The sequence below is a fragment of the Pholis gunnellus genome, assembly GCF_910591455.1.
Source record: "Pholis gunnellus genome assembly, chromosome: 3".
NCBI lineage: Eukaryota > Metazoa > Chordata > Actinopteri > Perciformes > Pholidae > Pholis > Pholis gunnellus.
This window is the reverse complement of record NC_136529.1, coordinates 8,093,021-8,112,437: the sequence shown is the minus strand read 5'-3', so window position 1 is coordinate 8,112,437 and position 19,417 is coordinate 8,093,021. Positions and strand designations below refer to the sequence as shown.

At 41.9% G+C, this 19,417-nt stretch overlaps 2 protein-coding genes across 2 annotated transcripts; one reads left to right on the top strand and one right to left on the bottom strand.

Moving 5' to 3' along the window:
• The first annotated feature begins 2,644 nt into the window (after nucleotides 1–2,644).
• slc25a55a (solute carrier family 25 member 55a) lies at nucleotides 2,645–7,949 on the top strand. Its single transcript, XM_079186262.1, has 10 exons — nucleotides 2,645–2,729; nucleotides 3,328–3,423; nucleotides 3,791–3,916; nucleotides 4,331–4,386; nucleotides 5,566–5,656; nucleotides 5,750–5,868; nucleotides 5,986–6,181; nucleotides 6,281–6,435; nucleotides 6,657–6,732; nucleotides 6,837–7,949. The coding sequence occupies exons 2-10, from the start codon at nucleotides 3,404–3,406 to the stop codon at nucleotides 6,994–6,996; spliced, it is 999 nt and encodes a 332-aa protein (XP_079042388.1). The 5' UTR covers nucleotides 2,645–2,729; nucleotides 3,328–3,403; the 3' UTR covers nucleotides 6,997–7,949.
• Nucleotides 7,950–8,276: 327 nt separating this feature from the next.
• Nucleotides 8,277–18,669, bottom strand: tspan2a (tetraspanin 2a). The gene is made up of 9 exons (XM_079184751.1): nucleotides 18,504–18,669; nucleotides 15,044–15,146; nucleotides 10,676–10,773; nucleotides 10,030–10,104; nucleotides 9,822–9,914; nucleotides 9,679–9,750; nucleotides 9,441–9,524; nucleotides 9,230–9,298; nucleotides 8,277–9,082 (listed from the first exon to the last, which is right to left on the bottom strand). The coding sequence occupies exons 1-8, from the start codon at nucleotides 18,648–18,650 to the stop codon at nucleotides 9,233–9,235; spliced, it is 738 nt and encodes a 245-aa protein (XP_079040877.1). The 5' UTR covers nucleotides 18,651–18,669; the 3' UTR covers nucleotides 8,277–9,082; nucleotides 9,230–9,232.
• Between the last annotated feature and the right edge of the window lie 748 nt (nucleotides 18,670–19,417).

The window sequence follows — 19,417 nt, the reverse complement described above, 5'->3', positions numbered from 1 at the left end:
GAATTTGCTTCCATCAGCAGAACCAGCCATGTGGCACACATACCGATCATTCAGACAAACCCTACAACAGTTTGTTTGTGTTGTGTTTATTCAACTAGAAAAAATGTGAAATTTTTCTTTGGACCGTGCTATGGGGACGGCAAAGCCTGTCGTTTGGTTGGTTGGTCGGTTGGTCTATCCACCACTTCAGTCTAGACTGAAATATCTCAGCAACTACTGGAAAGATTAACATAACATTTAGAACAGACATTGATTGTCAGTTCATGATCCCCCAACTTTTCTTTTCGTGCCTTTGGTTCTTCGTGTTAGAGATGTATCTAAACATCTACCCCGATGGATTCACACAACACTTTATGCAGACATTCATGGTTCCCAGACTATGTGTCCTAATGACTTTGTGATCCCCTCACCTTTCCTCTAGCACCACCGTGAGGTCCACATTTGTGATTTTGAGAGCAATGTTTCTACAATTTATCCCATGGATTGCCGTGAAATTTGATACACACACACATTCATGGTCCCTTCGGGACGGATTGTAATAACTTTGGTGATACCTTAAGGTTTCCTCTAGCACCGCCATCAGGTCAGAATTTGTATTTCCAGTACTTAGGTTGATGACCAAATGCCTGTAAAACTAATGACATTTCCATCGTTTGCAGCTATTGGCTCCTGTTCACAGCTAATTAGCATGCTAACATGTAACTGTGCCTTGGTGATGTTATAAAAAATGTACATTATCACTACTGATTTTGTTTGAGATTTAGTCTGCAATTGCTTTACTTGCACATTGCAGCATTGTTGTGGTAATAAAAAAGACAAAAAAAGCCAGTGCAAAAGCATACACACTATCCATGCTGTAAATATTCTTCCTGAACATATACAACATTTTCCAAAACCATTTACAAGAAAGACTATCTGCACAATCCTTGGAAAATTCCAAGTTATTGCTCCTCTTTTGGTGTCAACAGGGTTTATAATGAATGTTAATATGATCCTCGATCATCCGATTCCTGATTTGGCTATATTTTAATACAAAAGATACTGATCAAAATAGCCCAAGTATAATGTAATAATATTTAATCAAACAAGATAGAATAGTTATGTAAGTATAATAATGCTGTCTATCGTAAAACTGTCAACATACTTGATCTAGCACCCACTGTTGCACAACTTCACAGCTTGAGCTATGCAAGTGAAGGGCAGGTTCCCAAATCAAATCCCAAACCAAACCAAAGGAACCAGTTACAATCCTAACAAGACCCCTCTTGCCTTCGGCATTTGCATTGCAACTTTGCAGGTCACACCCAAGGCTTAGTCAGGACATGTAATTGAAACCTATTCAACTGACCAGATGGTCTGATAACACATTGAAAATACCCCTTTAAGTCATTTGATAGGCTACCTTTCTGATTTACCCTAGACAAGAGATGGATCATGTTCGTCTCATCACATCAATACGTTTTTAAACAAACATTTACCTCAGGTTAAGCCACAGTCGTTCTTTGTTTTTTTTCACCTTCTTGCTAGATTTGTATGTATGGTTCCCAGGCAACTCCTCATGGTTGCCTAAAGACATACCTGTGAGTTCAGTGCCTCACTTGAAGACAGAGACAGGAATGAGAGTGTGGTGGAATTTGTTCAGCTTTGTCGACCTTGTTTTTTTCTGTCGGTCTATTTCTGCGTATGTGTCAAATTCCTTGTATGTGTACGCCTACTTGGCCATCAGTTCCCTCACACAAAGATGGCATGAAGGGATCAGCCCAACTATTTACATCAAAGTAGCAGTACCAGAATTTCAAGTTTACAAGTAAAAGTCCTATATTTCAAACCCTCGGTAAAAGTTTGTATTAGTATTATCAGCAAAATGCAGTTAAAAGTATCAAAACCAAAATAACTTATAATGCAAGAGAAAGCTCCCTATAGTTGTTTTATCTTATATTATTTTTTTATCATCAGGCAACTAGTGCACTAACATGTAAGCAGGTAAAGAGGGAGCTAAATGTAACTATGTGGTGTACTGTATGGTAATTTATCTCAAACAATATATTATATTTTCTAAACCTACGATGCGTATTGTAGGCAAAATAGAATCATTAAAATAACTGGCAACAATGGCTGTTAGATAGTGGAGGAAAAAAGTTAATTATTTCACTGAAATGATTGCGTAGAAGTACACGTACTCAAGTGCCTCAAATGTACTTTTCACCCTTCAATAGCATAGATTAGGTTAGGATGATGATCTTAACTGAAGATGTACAATGGGACTTACTATATTAGCCTCAAGATCAAAGGAAACTGTGCCTTGACCCCTCCCCCGACTTGAGGGATAATCCCGCCACAAAAAAAACATCTTTAAAAGTCCAACTTTAAGCATTTGTATTTATTTTACCTTTAATCATAATCATTTAAAGAAGTGTTCGATGAACAATGGTTTATTTCATAGTCCACCCTTCACTATCTTTGTCGCTGTCTGATTGGTGGCTTGGTAGAATGACTGATAGACCTTCCAATGAAGCAAGAGACCGTTCAAAGGAGCCAATCAGCTCCGGGTATGTAAACTGGCTGAGCAGTGACGCGACGTAGTTCCGCCCCTCTGATATAAACTCAGTGGAAATTTCCACTCTCTCTTCACACCGCTATATCAGCAGACACACGGCGCCAGACTCACACGGAAACACAAACAGCGGCTTGAAACAACCTTACAGAATTACTGCAAGACAATCTTTTTGGTGAGTAAAATTCATACTTATAATTTAGTATGCGTTCAAAAGTCATCAAGTTGTTCGAGGTAGCCAGCTTGTTCGCTTTTAGAGTCGGTATCAGTCTTAACGGGTATCTTTGGTAATTTAACAAACCCAAAAGCAACAGCTCTTCTGTTTCCTCTTTATGAGACAATGCTGTATTTAACTATTTACATTTTTTTTTTTGCATGACATGACTTATGAATGCAGAGCCCTTTATTTAAAACGCGATAAAGATAACAGAAGCTCTTTCTAGTTGAATTGCATTGCCTGTAGCGTAGCCACATACAACCAAGTAGATCTCATTCCACGCCTCAGTTTGCGTGTTAACGTTACTTCGAAGTCTATCTTCATGAATGGAGGTTGACAATGCCCATGTATGGTGTTCCGATATGCGAGTTGGGGCACGCCCACGGGTTGTAGTACTCATTCTGCGAGTAGCTGAGCTCTCTCGTGACTCTGAGGTGCTTTGGATAATCCAAAGCCTGTGCTGTCGGTGGGATAAACTCTGTGCATCTAAGAGTGTCTGAGTACTCCGGAAGCTGCCCAAGTCCTTGAATAAATCCTCCCGTTTTCTCTTTTCTAGGACTCACCTACTGAAGAACACTTGGATCTACATCACTGCGTTTTACACTTCTGTCTTTACTTATTGCAAAGTCATCATGTCTCAGAAGCAGATCAGGTGAGTCTCCTCTCCTCCATGAAGTCTAATTATATGCAATCAGTTTCCATTAGTGGCACCAGAGCTGAAATGATGAAACATTTTAAAGACATTACTGTGGGCCTTAGGAACATGTGATGGGACGTCACAGTTCACCAATGGATGGCTTACAGCTTAATCAGTAATTACAAATATTGTCGTTATTGATTACTCAACAGATTTTTTTTCTTATAAACTGTCCACTGTTTCCCAAAGCTCATAATATAATGAGTATACAATGCTATTAAACAGAGAAAAGTATCAAATCTGTTTTCACTGTTTCCGTTATAGATGAATTCCTACATTAAAGTGTTGCCACTCTTTGTTTTTGTTTGCCGTCTCCTTTTAGCCTCCCAGCCAAGCTCATTAATGGCGGCATCGCTGGCGTTGTCGGGGTTACTTGCGTCTTCCCCATCGACTTGGCAAAGACCAGGCTGCAGAATCAGAGACCCGGTCAGCAGGTCTACAAGAGCATGTAAGTGTTTTTAGTTACTTTTTGTCCTTCGCGACAACGCCCTGTTTGCCAATTGACATTGTAACTACTGCTGCGCCCCACGTATAATCCAGCTACAATGACAGCTTCAGGGCATCACGATGAATGTGTGGATTTAGTGAAATTCCTGACTAGTCTTTTCTCAATCCCCCAAATGCCTGTGAAGGGAGGAAATGTTCTGCTCCATTGACCCGCTAAGCAAGCGTCTGTGTACGTAGAAGAGCCACAGTTCACTAACTCTTGCTAAGCCAGTCGTGATAAACCACCGTTAAATCCCCTTAAAATGATCAGGCCCCTTTGTCAAATGTTTCTTTCAACTCGGCCACCTTTTTTTTTTTTCTTTTTTTTTTAAATGGGTCAGACCGATGATGTTTTCCCTGCTTTCTTGTTTTGTAGGGTGGACTGCCTTGTCAAGACAGTCCGATCAGAGGGGTACTTTGGCATGTACAGAGGTAAGAGTTATTCTCACCTGAGTATTAAGAACCAGTAGGCTCAAACATGTAGGAGAGAGGGAGAGAGAGCGCTTTCTGTGACGAGGTTGAACATTGATTGATTTGTTCAGATACAGTGTGCTTTGATGGCATGAGTTCCTTTTTAAAAAGTATAGTTATGAGTTAAAATAATGGACTAAGCTAAAAGAGAGAAGTGGCCAAAGCTGCTCTCGTGTTTTTATTACTGCTTTGATGTGTGTGTATATATTTATAAATATATATATATTGTTTTTAATAGCATTCATGCAGTAAGTTTAATGATCACTTCATTGATTTGATGTCTAAAAGAAAGAGACATCTTGTGGACATAGTTGAATATGAGAGAAATGGAGACCTATTTACTGTGGGTCTCTGCTTGTGTGAGGAAAGCTGTTTGTTTGCATCTGTGTTTTTCATATTACAGACCTGGGTCCCCCTGGGATATTGAAGGCTAGCCGATAAGGCGCAGCCACGCTGGAGGCAAATCATATGATGGTTCTTACAATATTGCTCTACTTTAAATCTAGTTTTTTGTTTTGCCATCTACATGTTCTGTGACTTGACTTGTTAATAACTCCTCGGCTGTCTCCTTCACTCTCCTGTCACCTTGTTGTGGATCCTCATTTGAAGACGTGTCCTTGCAGACTTTGGTTGAGCTTAAAAATATGACTGCGGTGGATTAATCCGTGGCTCATTTTATGAGCAACAGTCTCACAGATCAGCTTTTTAAGTTTGCTCAAAGTCTGCGAACACGGTCGAGGATTCAGTCTGTCCTGTCACTTCACATCTTTTCATTGTTGTCATTAACTACTTACTGACTTTCATTAGAAACAGTTACCTTACCTTCTTAAAGTTTTCTCTATACAAAGAGGGCTCTCGCTGTACTTCACAGACTTGACGTTTGCATCTTCCTCTGGTTCTTCATCATCACCCTCATTTCCTCTCTTGAAACATGTTTTTAACTGTCAGTTCTCCCCCCCTCCCCCTCCATTCATGTCTGAAGCTACTTTTAAATTGGTAATTTGTCTTGTCTGTGTGTAGATAAGCTGTTCAATGGTCTAATTGACTTCTATTGTAATGATAGTGGAAGGAAATGTTCATGTGCTGAGTGAAAACTTCATTGCGACTTGAATGCTAACTGCGTGTTTTGTTTTTCCTCAGGCGCTGCTGTAAATTTGGCCCTGGTCACCCCTGAGAAGGCCATCAAGCTGGCTGCTAATGACCTCTTCAGGCATCACCTCTCCAAGGACGGGTAAGCAGAACAGTCTCATGACATCATCATCATCATCTAAGGGAAATAAAAGTATCAGTTGTGGTGCTTAATGTCTCTCCTATCTCTTCACAGAAAAGGGCTGACTGTGTCTAAAGAGATGCTGGCAGGTTGTGGTGCCGGCATGTGCCAGGTGGTCGTCACCACCCCCATGGAAATGCTCAAGATACAGCTACAGGACGCGGGCAGACTTGGTGAGAATCATACGTTTGATATGGAATGTCGTTAATGTGTGCGTTCAACTCGAACCGGCGTCATCGTGTGTCGTGTACCAACATGTTTTTGTCTTCTTTTGTTTTTCCTTTCTAAAGCGGCCCAGCAGCAGAAACCGGTCATGATGTCTCCCACCAAGCTCGTGGCCACTAACACCGTGCTCACACGCTCCTACAACTCTGGCACGGTGGTCTCGGCGCCTCGAGCCGTCTCCGCCACACAGATCGCAAAAGAACTCTTCCACAAGCAGGGCATCCAGGGCCTCTACAAAGGGCTGGGGGCAACGCTAATGAGGTAAAACCGCTGATCCCTGCTGAACAGGAACCGTGTCGACTTGTTAGACCAGTGATCAGGTTTTCAGTCTGAAACAACTTTTTGTTTGATTTATTTCAGGGACGTCCCCTTCTCTGTTATCTACTTCCCATTGTTTGCCAACCTGAACCGGCTGGGCCAAGCCAGTCCCGAGGAGACGTCCCCCTTCTACTGGGCGTTCCTCTCGGGCTGTGTGGCAGGTTCTACTGCCGCTGTGGCTGTTAACCCCTGTGACGGTGAGTTTGAGAGGCACAAGATGCCCCCCGTTTAGTTAGTACAGGGTTACCTCGTGAAATAGAAAAACGGTTGAGATTAAATGAAATTGTGCCATCCATGTTTGTCAGTTCGCTAGATCATCTCTGAAAACGAGCTCTAGAGAAAAGTAGTAACCGTGTCGTAGCAGCACTGTAATGTTTCTGGAAGGAAATTAAATGTATTTTATTTTTAATTTTTCCAGTGGTGAAGACTAGACTGCAGTCACTGAACAAAGGGACCAGTGAGGAGACTTATAACGGAGTTGTGGATTGTGTGAGGTAAGACGGTTCACTCACTCTCGTGTGTGTGTGTGTGTGTGTGTGTGTGTGTGTGTGTGTGTGTGTGTCTCTAAACATGAATTCCTCCCTCTGGTTCTCCACAGTAAAATAATGCGAAACGAGGGACCGTCTGCCTTCCTGAAAGGTGCTGGCTGTCGAGCTCTGGTCATCGCTCCTCTGTTCGGCATCGCTCAGGTTATGTACTTTGCCGGAGTTGCCGAATACATCCTGGACAACACGCCTCTAAACCTCCTGTCGGCGTGAGAGCATGTGGACCTGCTGGCTGGCCATGCATAGGACCTTCTGAGCATAGATGGATGAACTGGCAGCTACACACCCATCTGTTTACTACAACAATAATCTTGTCAGAAATGCTAATGAAGAGCTGTGATGTGAACTTCTGACAGCTGTGTTGCACTTAAACACTTTTGTGACTTATTCAGTAGGCAGTGTGCAATGTTTGCACTTGAATCTGTTGGCCTTTGGCTATGGGGGACTCGGCGTTGCAGTGTTATTCTTTCTTTGTCTCTGAGGCGGTCCTGTTTCCCTCTGTGAGGGACGGGAGCTCACTCCATCAAATAGACACAATTCTTCCATTTGTTCACTTTTCATATATTAGTATGCTAGTTTTTCAATTGCTCAATGCAGCAGCTTGTAGTACTTTGTATGTTTTTTTTTGTTTTTCCATTGCTGTCTCATGTTACAAAGGCTGCTAATGGGGCCCAATTTACAGCAAAGGGATTTTTTCTTTTTCTTTTTTAAGAAAAGATACACTTTCAGTAATAACTTTCGAGTGTACGTGTTTAATGTCACTGATCATGAACCTTCCGACTGACGTGGGACCACATGGTTTGTCAAACCATAAATGCTCCTGTTATATACTTGATATCAGCCCTAAGAGTTGATTAGTATTCTGTGAACTGCAATGTTTGTATCTTACCACCTGCAAAAACTTGAGATGCAGTCGTGCCCATTATATGTATGTTTATCCATGTAACCTACATGACCTCTACAATAACACATGTATACCTTTTGGTTCATGCCTTAACAGAGGAGACATTTCTCTGATTGGAGGGAAAAAAAAGCATTATTACTGTGACTGGAAACATGACTGTTACAATGTTTTGTGATTGTTTTTTGTACATAGTGTGTGTGTGTGTGTGTGTGTGTGTGTGTGTGTGTGTGTGTATATACATTAAAGTTTGCAATGTACTCTGTTCTGTGTTCATGGATTGATTTCACTGCTCATGAAATAACAAATTTAAGTGAGTCAGATTATTCTGTTTGCCAATGTGTTGTTTCAAAAAGCCCGTGGTCCTCTGTCATTGTGGTCCTTTATGCGACTTTGTGTTCTCCAGCATTACGCTGGTTTAGCATTTGAGTGGCTGCCATTTCTTGTCCCCTGACCTTTGCATTCATGAGACCTCCTCTGCGCTGCTGCCACCGCAGACGCCTCACAAGAAGAGAACTTGTGATTCAGACTCTTCAAAGTGAGTGTGGGGGGGCGGGGGTGAAAAACAAACTCGTCAATAAAAGCACCCAGTATTTGTTTTTATTACGGTTAACATGGCAAAAACTATATTATTCTATAATTCACAACTTATTGGCACAGCAACAAAATGTACATCCAAAAAAAATCACAAAATGCAAAGTAGCTCGCTGTTACAGTTCACACGGATGTACAGAAGTGTTATTTGTGACCTTTTTAGATGAATTTTGATATTCAGAGTGGCAGTTTATCATCAGACCTTCCCTAACCCTTTGGGTCGATATCACATCTACGCTTCCTCTATTGTGCTTTTAAAGTAGAAATACTTGACAGTGGTGGCATTGAGCCAGTATGTACATATTGAAATCACACGATGTAGGTAAATAGTGCCGCCAGCCGGAAGGCTTGTTTCCTGTTTGAACTAAGTAGGCACATAATGGAAATCTACTCTGCAAAGGTCTGCTAGTCCTCAAAACATTCAAGCACACAAAGTAGTATTGATCACACACAAACGGGCTAGAAAGGGCACAAATAAATAGTTAACTGCAGGTGCATAAAAATAGCTGTCCATATTTACAGCACATTCCTGTGTCAAAGAAGGCATTGTGTACTGACTAGTAGCTTGCAGTGCAGCGCTGTGTGACAGCTGAGAACGTCGCAGAGTTGTGCCAAAAGCAGAGCACGTGTTACGTGGAGGAGCAGAGACATAATCGTTTCCAGTGCTGGTGGAGTTGAGGAGAAGGTGTGAAGATAACGATTCCAGCGTATCGTGTTGAATTTGGCCCCGTGGTGGACTCCTGGGATGTGTTGTACTCTCTCTTCGTGGTACTCATTTGAACTCCCCCACCAGATCACTCTGGACTAGGAGAAATCACATTAAAATGTAACTTTGGCGTTTCCTCTTCAGACGGGCTTTTATGAAGGGATCAGTGAGCGAGTGGGGGGCTGGCTGGTGGGGATGTGTGAGTGTGTGTGTGTGTGTGGGGGGGGGGGGGGGGTTCAACTCACCATCTATATAACCTCCCTGTTGTTCCTGATGGCACAACACAGAACCATACTGAAGATCATTCCTATGATCTGAAATCAAATACACATTTCAGGACGTGTTGAAACACGTACGGAGCTTCGTGTAAAGTAGCACAACCCGGGGCAAATGGTTAGAAAGTAGATGAGAACAAATAATATTTAAATGCTAATGTAACTTTTTGTATCTTCTCACCATCACTCCTGCAATCCCGATCCCAGTGTATCCAACAACATGCAGCTTGTCATTGAAGAACTCTGTTATTGCAGTGAGGCAGTCCTAAGAACAAGAATTAAGCATTTATATTGTTATGCACATAACCCTGCTGACGCAATACCATACTAATATTAAATGCAGCAAACCGTCTAATCTTAAACCGGCTCTCTACCGCCACCGTGTGGTATAACGTGATATAGCAGGCACGCGGGTTTACCTGGGCGTCCTCCTCTGCCTCTGCACAGAGTTCGTTGGTCGTGTCTGATGTGGAACCTCCGCAACAGTTCAGCTGTAGATGTGAAGAGTAGAGAGATTAGAATTGTAACGCTGGTGGTGTTTATCGTGACAAGTTGTACTCACAGTTTTGTGGTAAATATATGCGATCGCGGTGGCATTCGGAGTGGAGACGTCAGCAATAGAGATGCTGTAAAACTTTTGGACTTCTTCAACAATCTGTTATTGAGATATAACAAAAACATCACATACTTGTATTTTACACTTTTTTTTATTTATTTAGAAGATACATTAAAATCAGCTTTAAAAAATAAGAATGACTAAAGTGTTTTACCTGTTCCTTGTTTATGAATCCAAACACTCCAGCAGCAATCTCTGCTCCAAAGATTATCAGGAGACAAGCAAAGAACTGCAGAACAGACGACAAGCTTTTTACGGCCTTATATATATATCTTTACCTTCCGTACAATAAGAGTTTGTAATACTTTATTTTACGGGTCAGTTATTTCTCTCTAATTTACTAATATTGAGACTGAAAGTTCATTCTTGGTCTTTAAGATTGTTTTGTCAATTTCATAATAATTTCTTTGGGAGTTTCCTGGAAAGAAGTACGTAATGTATTACTACTTCACTACTTTACTAACAGGGAAAAAGTTAATATTCATTTATTAATAGAAACTTTATTCTCTATATTCATAATTATATGCTTGTCTGCTGACACATTTCACACCGTTTTCACCTGCTGTGAACTGACTAAAAGACCAATCAAAGTCTAATCCCCTTATAATTACTACTGAATTGCACCTAGAGCTCATGGATTTATTTAATTAGTTTTTGTCCTTATTAATAAAAGTCTGAAAAGGAAATTATGGCATTAGATCAAATGTAAATTAGAGACCTTTAAAAAATAGAGCGTCACCTCACAGTATATGTTCAAAACACCAGTAAAGGAACATTAAACGTTGAGCACTTTAACTCACCGATGCTAGAAGACACTGAGACTCACGCACAGCACCAAAACAGCCAAAGAACCCGACGATCATCATCAGCCCTCCTGCGCCGAGGAGGATGTACACGGCTGAGTGAGGAGAGAAAAGGCAGATCGATTATTACTGTGGTTCTCTGTGGAAATAAATCAGCAAACAACCCACCAATCCTGTAATGTTCATGATAGAGGAATTAAAAGCCGTAATGGACTCAAGGACACATGACTGTAGTTCACATCTTCAACTGAGGATGGCAGCATGGTCCAACTGTTTTCATGTCTTTGCTTAGAATTTCTATTAAAAGGCTGTTGTGAGCAGAAAAGTGTAGGTGGAAACATCCAGAATTCAGTCTGATCATCAGCCCACTCTTGCATTTGAAAGCTTTGAGTCGAGATGAAAGACATCAGAATCTCAACAAACTGCACTTTTTGATGTTTGGATTGGTGCTTAAAATAGTTTATTGTTTTATTTTGGTGTATCGTGAGTCATAGATGAGTGCATCTAATCTGTCAGATTAGTGTTTAAACTGTGTCCTGGAAGGCCCCACCACCTCCCCTCCATAGGAGCAGGACACACCGACTGTATAGTTCTTTGGCCTCGTTTTGCAGTTGTTTTGTGTCTCTATGTGGTGCTTTTGTGTCCCTTTGCAGTTGTTTTGTGTCACGTTGTAGTCGTTTGGAGTCTCTTTGTAGTCGTTTTGTGTATCTTTGAAGTTGTTTTAATTTCTTTTCACAGTCATTGTGAGTCTCTTTGTGTCTCTTTGCAGCTATTTTGGTCTCAATGTGTCTCTTTGTAGTTGTTCTACTTTTCTCTGTGGTCATATTGAGTCTTGGTTGGTTCATGTCTGTTTGAGTGACATTTTGTAGGTGACGGCTATAGGGGGGCCCCTGACACTTTGGGCCTTCGGGCCTGTGCGTGGTAGACCCGTTCAGTAATCCATCCATGGGTTGGATGGATGAACGTTTGTTAAGACAGTCCAGTAACTGAAACCTCTGAAAATAAATACCATCTGTCCGATCCTCTCAGACAAAACAATACGGTGGATTCTGTCCTGCAGCAGGTGAGCTCCAAATAGCTGGCAATTCTTCTTATCTATGTCTCAGAGGTGCAGTCAGACTCAGTATCGCGATTTGAATTTGAATTTAAGCTGATAGAGCTACAGAGTCTATTGAGAAGCAAGGCTTCCAGTTCACTCTTGATTCAGACTCTGTGCATTCATAGTGCTGCAGGGTAAAGCGGTACAACAGATGCCATCTGTCTGGTAAAAAGCCAAATCTAATTTTTCGATATCTGATTGCTGCAGAGTTACACTACATCCCCCCAACCTTCAGCTCCCCATGCGCCTGGATGTCGTCACCTCCCTTCGGTCTGCTCCCCTTCTCCCAGCCCTCGCTACTGAGCCCTTCACACTGTAACTATACACCGAACCCGTCCCCGAGGTCCACGCTAAGGGTCTAGTCGGTGACATAGAAAGCAACCACTGCAGCGATTTAATTAATCCACATGGGGGGGGGGGGGGGGGGGGGGTTGCAAGCTGTTGTTTTCCTGCTGCTGAACAAAAAGGGAGGTAAAGATGAGGCCAGTAGCCGAGGGCGGCTGGAAACGAGGGATACGCTGCTTCAAAGCAGAGAGTAAGCAATGGAAGAAAAAAAAAGAATGGGCCAAGACAGCTTCTACTGTGTATACAAAGTGTCCACACAACAAGTGATCTTGGCTGGTGCTGTTTTTAGCACTTCCTCTCAGTGAGGCTGGCGCAAACTAGCAGAACACTTCCACCTTGTTGATGCTGGCAGCAGGTTGCTGGTAGCGATACATGTTAGTGCGAACATCTCAGCTGCCTCTTGAGTTTCTCTCCCGTCTGTAAATGCTCATAATGGATATTTACAAGCACAGAGCAACAAAGGTGACCGAGTGGAAAGCTAGAGTCACCCGTAGGGAATGCTTCCACTTAAGTTGTTATGGTATCACTCTGTTCAGTCTCCTTGCTGGAGGTGAATGCAGGCAGCGGCCCTCCACCGTGCTGCTCAGGATATTTGTTTTCGTTGCTAAGACTCCGCTGTAAGACCATCGACCCTCCGCAGGATCTCTCAGACGTATGGATTCACTGATGACATCCGGCAAGCTGCTGCCGTCTGTCGTTGCCCAATAAGGGCAGATCAACACCTGTTTAGACAAGTGCTAAATACCGTATACTCAATATGTGTATAGTTCAATGTACTTGGTGTTTGGAGATACATAACCATGGTAACCTGCGCCAACCTCATGAGACCACACGATGATTTGAGAGAATCATAGTGAGTCTGAACTAATCTCAAAATATCCTACGCCTATGAAATCTTATACCTAGACTTACACTGAAGTGTTGTTGACGTCACAGAGCTGTCCGCTATTATGAACGTTGCTGTTACTACCGCATTGCATTCTGGGATATTTAAGTGGGCGTATTGTCCCTAAATAGCATGTTATTATGGAATTTTGGACGCAACCAATATTTCAGTCCTGGTTGATTTATAACTTCTATTTGAGTAAAAACTGTAATACAGCATTTCTTTCTGTAAATGTCACCACAGACACAAAGTTCGTAATACTGGATATATATAAATGCAGGGCAATGTGAACATTAACCGGCAAAGTGACTGTATCAGGAGTGAACTGTACACTATTTGGAATGTGTACAATGAAGTACAGTGAGGTACGTGAGTAAATTAACACATCCAAGTATCCAAGTATACAGGACGAGCTCTGTGATATTTGCATGTCACATGAAACCAAACTGTAGAGAAATTATCTCACCTTCGGTAGTTTGCATAAATGGATGAGAAGCTGTGAGAACAGAAGTGTGTTGTAGCTCAATAATATGGAGAATGGTATCCTGTCTGCTGTGTTTGACCGCATTTATGTCCAGTGGATATTGGTTTTGTTTTGGTAGTTCCAGTAACAGGCTGTATTTGACTTTGGCTTTTATCCCTTTCCCCCCCTCACATTTCTACAAGCTACTGTATAGAACATGACTTTGTTTCACGCAATGATGCACTGCATAGTACAGTATTACTACTAAAGGAGTCTTCAGGATAGACTCCTGTCACCTGCCCCACCCTGCCTGCTCCTCGTGTCCCGAGGGAGGCAGCCAGCTCCGTGAAAGCACAGCAGAGAGCAGATGAAGTGAAGTCACCATTTTAGGTCATGGTCTAAACGGGAGTAACAAGAATAGGCTTCATTCTAATCGTCTGCTCCTACGCAGAGAGAGAGAGAGAGAGAGAGAGAGAGAGCGAGAGAGAGAGAGGCCTATTGTATGGACTACTGGCCTACACACTGAAGGGTGTTTGTCCACTCCACTGTATGTTTCAATCACCTATACTGTGTGTTTTAATCTGAATGATTATCATTAATCTAAAGCAAACCTGAGCACAAGGTGCTACGGACTTAAAGATCTTTCAGCAAAAGAGTCGAGCAGCTCATTAATCAGTTAGAGGCTCCAGTCCATTTGTCACTGCTTGAACATCTCTGATCGTTTTGGTAGAACTCTACTGAGAGGGAAAACGAATCAATATTTGCAATTCTCTCCATAACCCATAAAACAGAGCACTATACCACTAATGGTGCGTGTCGATAATCGTTGGACGTATCCTCTTTCACTTCCCCCCTCGGCACCATATGTGCCGTGAGTGGCCCTTCAGAGCGAGGTGGCGCATTTAAAAAAACGGGCCGAATAAGTGAGGATGTCAATGATGATTAAAAACACTTAGAGAGTGAGTTTCCATGGAGGAAGTGATGAAACATCACAATGTAGTTAGGGTGAAATGTGCCTGTCAAGCGTTCATTACTGCTCTCGAACACCTTCTGCTCCGGAAAGGTTCTTCAGTTAAAATGGCGGAGCGGAATCCCCCTCGGGACGTTTGTTGTAAATGATTTTTACAGCGCACCATAAAACCGGATGTCATCAGGCATGTAATCTGGTACTGAGTTCTCTAAAGAGGAGATTGATTGATTTGGGGCCATTTTCACACCTAAATTAGATTCATTTTATAGCTGAAAATGTCTTTTAATCTCCTGAAAAATGATATATATATTATAAATATTATATCAAACTTTATGGCTTTGAGAGGAAATTCATCAACAACAAATTGGATTTGCTTCTTTGTGGCTGATAAAATCCACATGAGACTTTTCCTTCCTCGTCTCTTTACTCGAATGAATAAAAGCTGCAGCCCATATCGACATGTTTACATTGTTAAGTGGTGGATATACACAGAACTGGCACCACTTAAAGTTAAATAATCAACTAAAATCATTGGATTTCTGTATCTTGCACCATATTTTAGGATCTGTAGATGTCAGGTGAGGTGTGATTGGAGGACGTACCTATGAAGAAGGTGTCGGGGGCGCCGTCACCTGTCAGCAGCTCCACTGTTTCTGGGTCAAATCTGAGCCAAAGTCCCACAGCCAGCACCAACAGGCCCGACAGCTGAGGAACGATACGTTATTGAATCAATATTCATGTCATAATTACACACGATTACAGAATATTAACGGTGTGTAGGACTTGGCGGCATCTAACGGTGAGGTTGCAGATTGCAACCAACTGAAACTTCTCCCCAGGAAGTGCGCCATGCTTGGAAGAAAATTTTACAAAGTGGCCAAACAGTGGAATGACAATTTGCGGGTCCGTCAATTGATGCCATGGGGGCCAAAAACACTTTGTCCCATAGACAGGAAAGAGATGGCTGTAACTCAGCCACATGAATACCCCTAATTTAAATGTTTCAATCCTAAAAGTAAAATAAAATAAAAATGCACTAATAGCCGGGTTATTTTCCCTCCTGCGTTCATGTGATTGAGCCCGAGAACGAGGCTGGACCGAGGTCTGGGAGGCGAGGTTAAAGGAGGAGCTAGTGTGCTAGCTCTATAGCCCCATGGATGTGGAAGATCGTGACGGAAGATTTGGGTAATTTTATCTGAATTCTATAAGTCTATAAAACTTGTTTTGCTTCATGTGCCACAGAGCAACGTTCATAGGAATGAACGGGGCTCTGCCTCCGACGCTGTATCCAGTTCCCTTTATACATCCATGGTGAAGGAGAACTATATTATTTTTCATTTCTGCTAATAGATCCCCCTAAATGCTAAACACTGTTCCTTTAATTCACAATGAATTGTCCCTTTTTATTTTTAGGATTTAAGTGTCTCTGTCTCTGGAGATCAGCGCTCAATGCTGTTGCCCAGATATCACTTCACAGTTAAACATTGAGGCCCATCACGTTTTCCTTTTTTTTTCTCTGGCTCCTCTGTTGATTAATATTCTGCTGGTGGCGCTCTCGTCTTTGTCTCATCAACAGAGTGGCTCCTGAAGCTCACTGTCCAAGTTTTTCTTCTGTCTATTCCCAACAAACTGCTGCCAGAGATGTTAATGCATTGCCTCTTTAACGACCACAGGTTTAGTCTAAGTTTAAGACTTGTTTAGACTCTTAAAAAGGATCATAAGCTTCACATGCAGCCAAAAGAACATTGTTTTGCTTAAGACATTTTTGCAATGTTGTCAGTGGTCATACGTTGAAGTACAGCCCGAGTTAACAGAGAGTATCAGGTGTGTTTGTCACAACATTGAGAGGACATCGTTGCTCCATGTTTGACCAGAAATAAACCAATCGATTGAAAGGTGTCACCCTGAGAAGGTTTATCCTTCTGACCTTCTACATACAACAAATAGCATTATTTGGTTACTGCCAGTTTTATATCCTAAGATACATATGAAGATACATATTGAATATTAAATGCATATCATGTAAAAGTGGATATTAGTTTTAGAACATTTTACACAATAAGTCTAAATGAGAAAACATAATCAACAGATTGAAAACTAATTTACAAACCTTTTTCTCTTACTTATCTTATACATGTGATATGATATCTTATAATGAATTTAAACTTTAACAGTGAACAATCAAATTCTGTGGAAAACATATCAAATGAAGAGACTGCAAGAAATTCAAGAGAACAAATAATTGAAGGAGGAGAACAGCAGCTCATGTTTCCATATGGACCGTCAAAATATCAGGTCTTAACGGCCGCATCTATGATCCATCTCCCATGGTGCATTTCAGCCACAGGCTGTGCCAGCCTCACAGTGCCTGGGTGATGTAACTCACACATGGCATTGGCTGCTTGTTTGGCTCTGCACCCCAAAATGACAACGTACTGTACGCCCCTTTTGGCTCCGACCACAACAGCTCTGCTTTCAGTCCCCAAACTCCTAAACAAAGAGGCCGCTGTCCGTTTGTGTGACACAAGTGATCGTCTTACAGAGCGCAGATGAGTCAATGCAGCCGTTTAGATCCCAATATACTGTATCATTTAGCAGTAAAACATGAGCGGCCATCCACGAGTCTGTGACAGCACGTAATTAGCCAATTAATCGATCAAATGGATCTGCAACTACTGTGCTGAAATGACTTAAACAATGCATTGTTTAAGTCATTTCTCAAGATAAAAATGCAATGCATGACCTACTTCCAGCGTGTCAAATGTGATCATGTGCTGCTTTTATTTGTTTTATGTGATAGTCAATTTAATCTCTCTGGATTCTGGACTCTTTTTCAGACAAAACTAACAATTTAAAGACATCACCCTTGGCTCTTGGAAAAGGTACATTAGTTTCTATTTTCAGATAGAGACTACAATTTATAGATCGTTGAGGAATCACTGATATCTATTTTAATGAATTTACTTTAACCACGTTTCAAGCTAAACTAATGCTGAAATAACACAAGGGAGCCATTTAAACACAATACATGTACGCAGAGGATTGCAATGGTTTGCAACCTGGGAGTCAAGACCCCCCAATGGGTTGCAGGACAAATCTGCAGGGACCTGCTTGTCTACTTTTTCAAAATAAAATAGCCTGGACATAAAGAATCCGTCTTTCACTCTTTAGTTACAGGTTGCATGTATGCACAACCTTTGGACATCAGCTTTGTTTTCGAGGAGTAACAAGTCAAAAGCATGTTTAACAAATATTGCCATCGTCTACAGAGATAATATTCAGATGATAAATTACAGCAGAGAAAATCGAAAGTGACTCTACAGTAGCCGGAGCCACAGGTCACCTTATCTGAGCAGATTTTTTATCAAGCAATAGACCAAAACAAAACCTTCCACGGTGTTTCCAAAACAGATTAACCCTGTCTGTAAAAAACACCACCCTGCCCAAACCCTTAGACCTGCTGCAGGAAAGTCACAGCACAATGCCAGATCATGAGATCAGATCACTGAACAGTGGGTGTGTTGGAAAGGTGGCAGCACACTGCAGCGCTGCTGCTGCTGCAGGACGACCACAGCACATAATCACATGAGCGTTAACATGGTTAGGCTTACAGTCTCTCCTTTGATTTACTCATTCATTTATAGAAACAGTTCAAAAATAGAGGCCACTTTAAGGGCTGTAATGGGGGCATTTATAATGGGTTTGAATGAGGATTGATGACATAATGAAGGATTGTTTTTTACGATTTAAGGAAACAGAACAGAGTCAGAGAGGAGTTTGAGCCAAGCAGGTGGATAGTAATGTGCACAATAAACTCCCCAGTTTTTTCAGTGTATAACCGGTTAATTAAAAAACACATCTAACAATAGAAATGGACAGACTATCAGCAGCGTGTTGACCATGTAAACACTTCAAGAAGGCGGAGCACGAGCAGGTTTTTTCCCCATGCAAACCAAGCTAGATCGTTTAAAATAAATAAATCAGACGTATACGACGCGACGGACATGACGCTGAATTCAACAACAGCAATAACGTTGTTTCATGTCAGCGAAGCGGACTTACCCAAAAGATGAAGTTGAAAACGAATAGCAGGTATTTCACGCATTTCATCCCTCCCTGCACTTTGCTCATGATGCCACCTGATGTGTCGATATTCCCGATCTCTGAACGCTGTTGTCCTGCAAATCCTCGCGTCTCCCAGTTGGACATCAACCTTGCAATGATGATGAAGACCTGCACAGCTTCACCATCCAAGCACGAGAACATGCGCACAAAGCTGCACGGGCTGCCTGGCAGCTGCTCGCACGCTAACTTTCACCGCCCATCCGCGCGCGCGCGTGTGTGTGTGTGCGTCGTGGTACCCAAGGTGGTGTTCGGGGACGATCTGGGACCCCCGAGGGACACTCCAGGAAGTCCCCCAACAACGTAGGGAACAGGTTCAGTTCAGTGTGTGACATCACCGCTTGGAATTAAACGCAGTGAAGATAAGGGTATTGTTTTTCACACGTTGAATCAAAAAATAAAATCCAGCAAGAACCCTGCTTGATCACATGGTGTGCAATAAACCTTACGTGAGAAGGAAACGTGTGGATGAGTAAATACCAAATTATATAAACTATGTGGGCGGGAGATGTGAAACTGGTGAACAGCCATCTGTTTGCAGTCTCTATTTTTTGTGCTACTTTTGATAATTAATTTAATGATCAATTGACCAACGGATGGAAGGATTCAGCAATGCATTTTTTTTATATTCACTTTCACCTCTCATACATTCATGACTATACATTTTGAAGTTGGACAACAGTTTATCAACGCCTTTCAATCTGCATCACCCTGTACGTGCCACTGATATCAGTGTTTATTATGGAAATATGGGAACTTGTGTAAATATATGCACCCAAGACACACAGCAACCTGAGATTAGTCACATATTAACGATAACAGCTAAAAGAAGTTATACCAGGGCCTTGGATTAC

Coding starts and splice junctions, on each gene's coding strand:
- tspan2a (XM_079184751.1), bottom strand. CDS start 18,650: ATGTCCAACTGGGAGACGCGAGGATTTGCAGGACAACAGCGTTCAGAG. Junction 10,774..15,043: donor CCCCGACACCTTCTTCATAG/GTACGTCCTCCA, acceptor CTCCTCACTCAG/CCGTGTACATCCTCCTCGGC. Junction 9,751..9,821: donor CATATATTTACCACAAAACT/GTGAGTACAACT, acceptor TCACATCTACAG/CTGAACTGTTGCGGAGGTTC.
- slc25a55a (XM_079186262.1), top strand. CDS start 3,404: ATGTCTCAGAAGCAGATCAG. Junction 4,387..5,565: donor GTACTTTGGCATGTACAGAG/GTAAGAGTTATT, acceptor GTTTTTCCTCAG/GCGCTGCTGTAAATTTGGCC. Junction 6,733..6,836: donor GGAGTTGTGGATTGTGTGAG/GTAAGACGGTTC, acceptor GGTTCTCCACAG/TAAAATAATGCGAAACGAGG.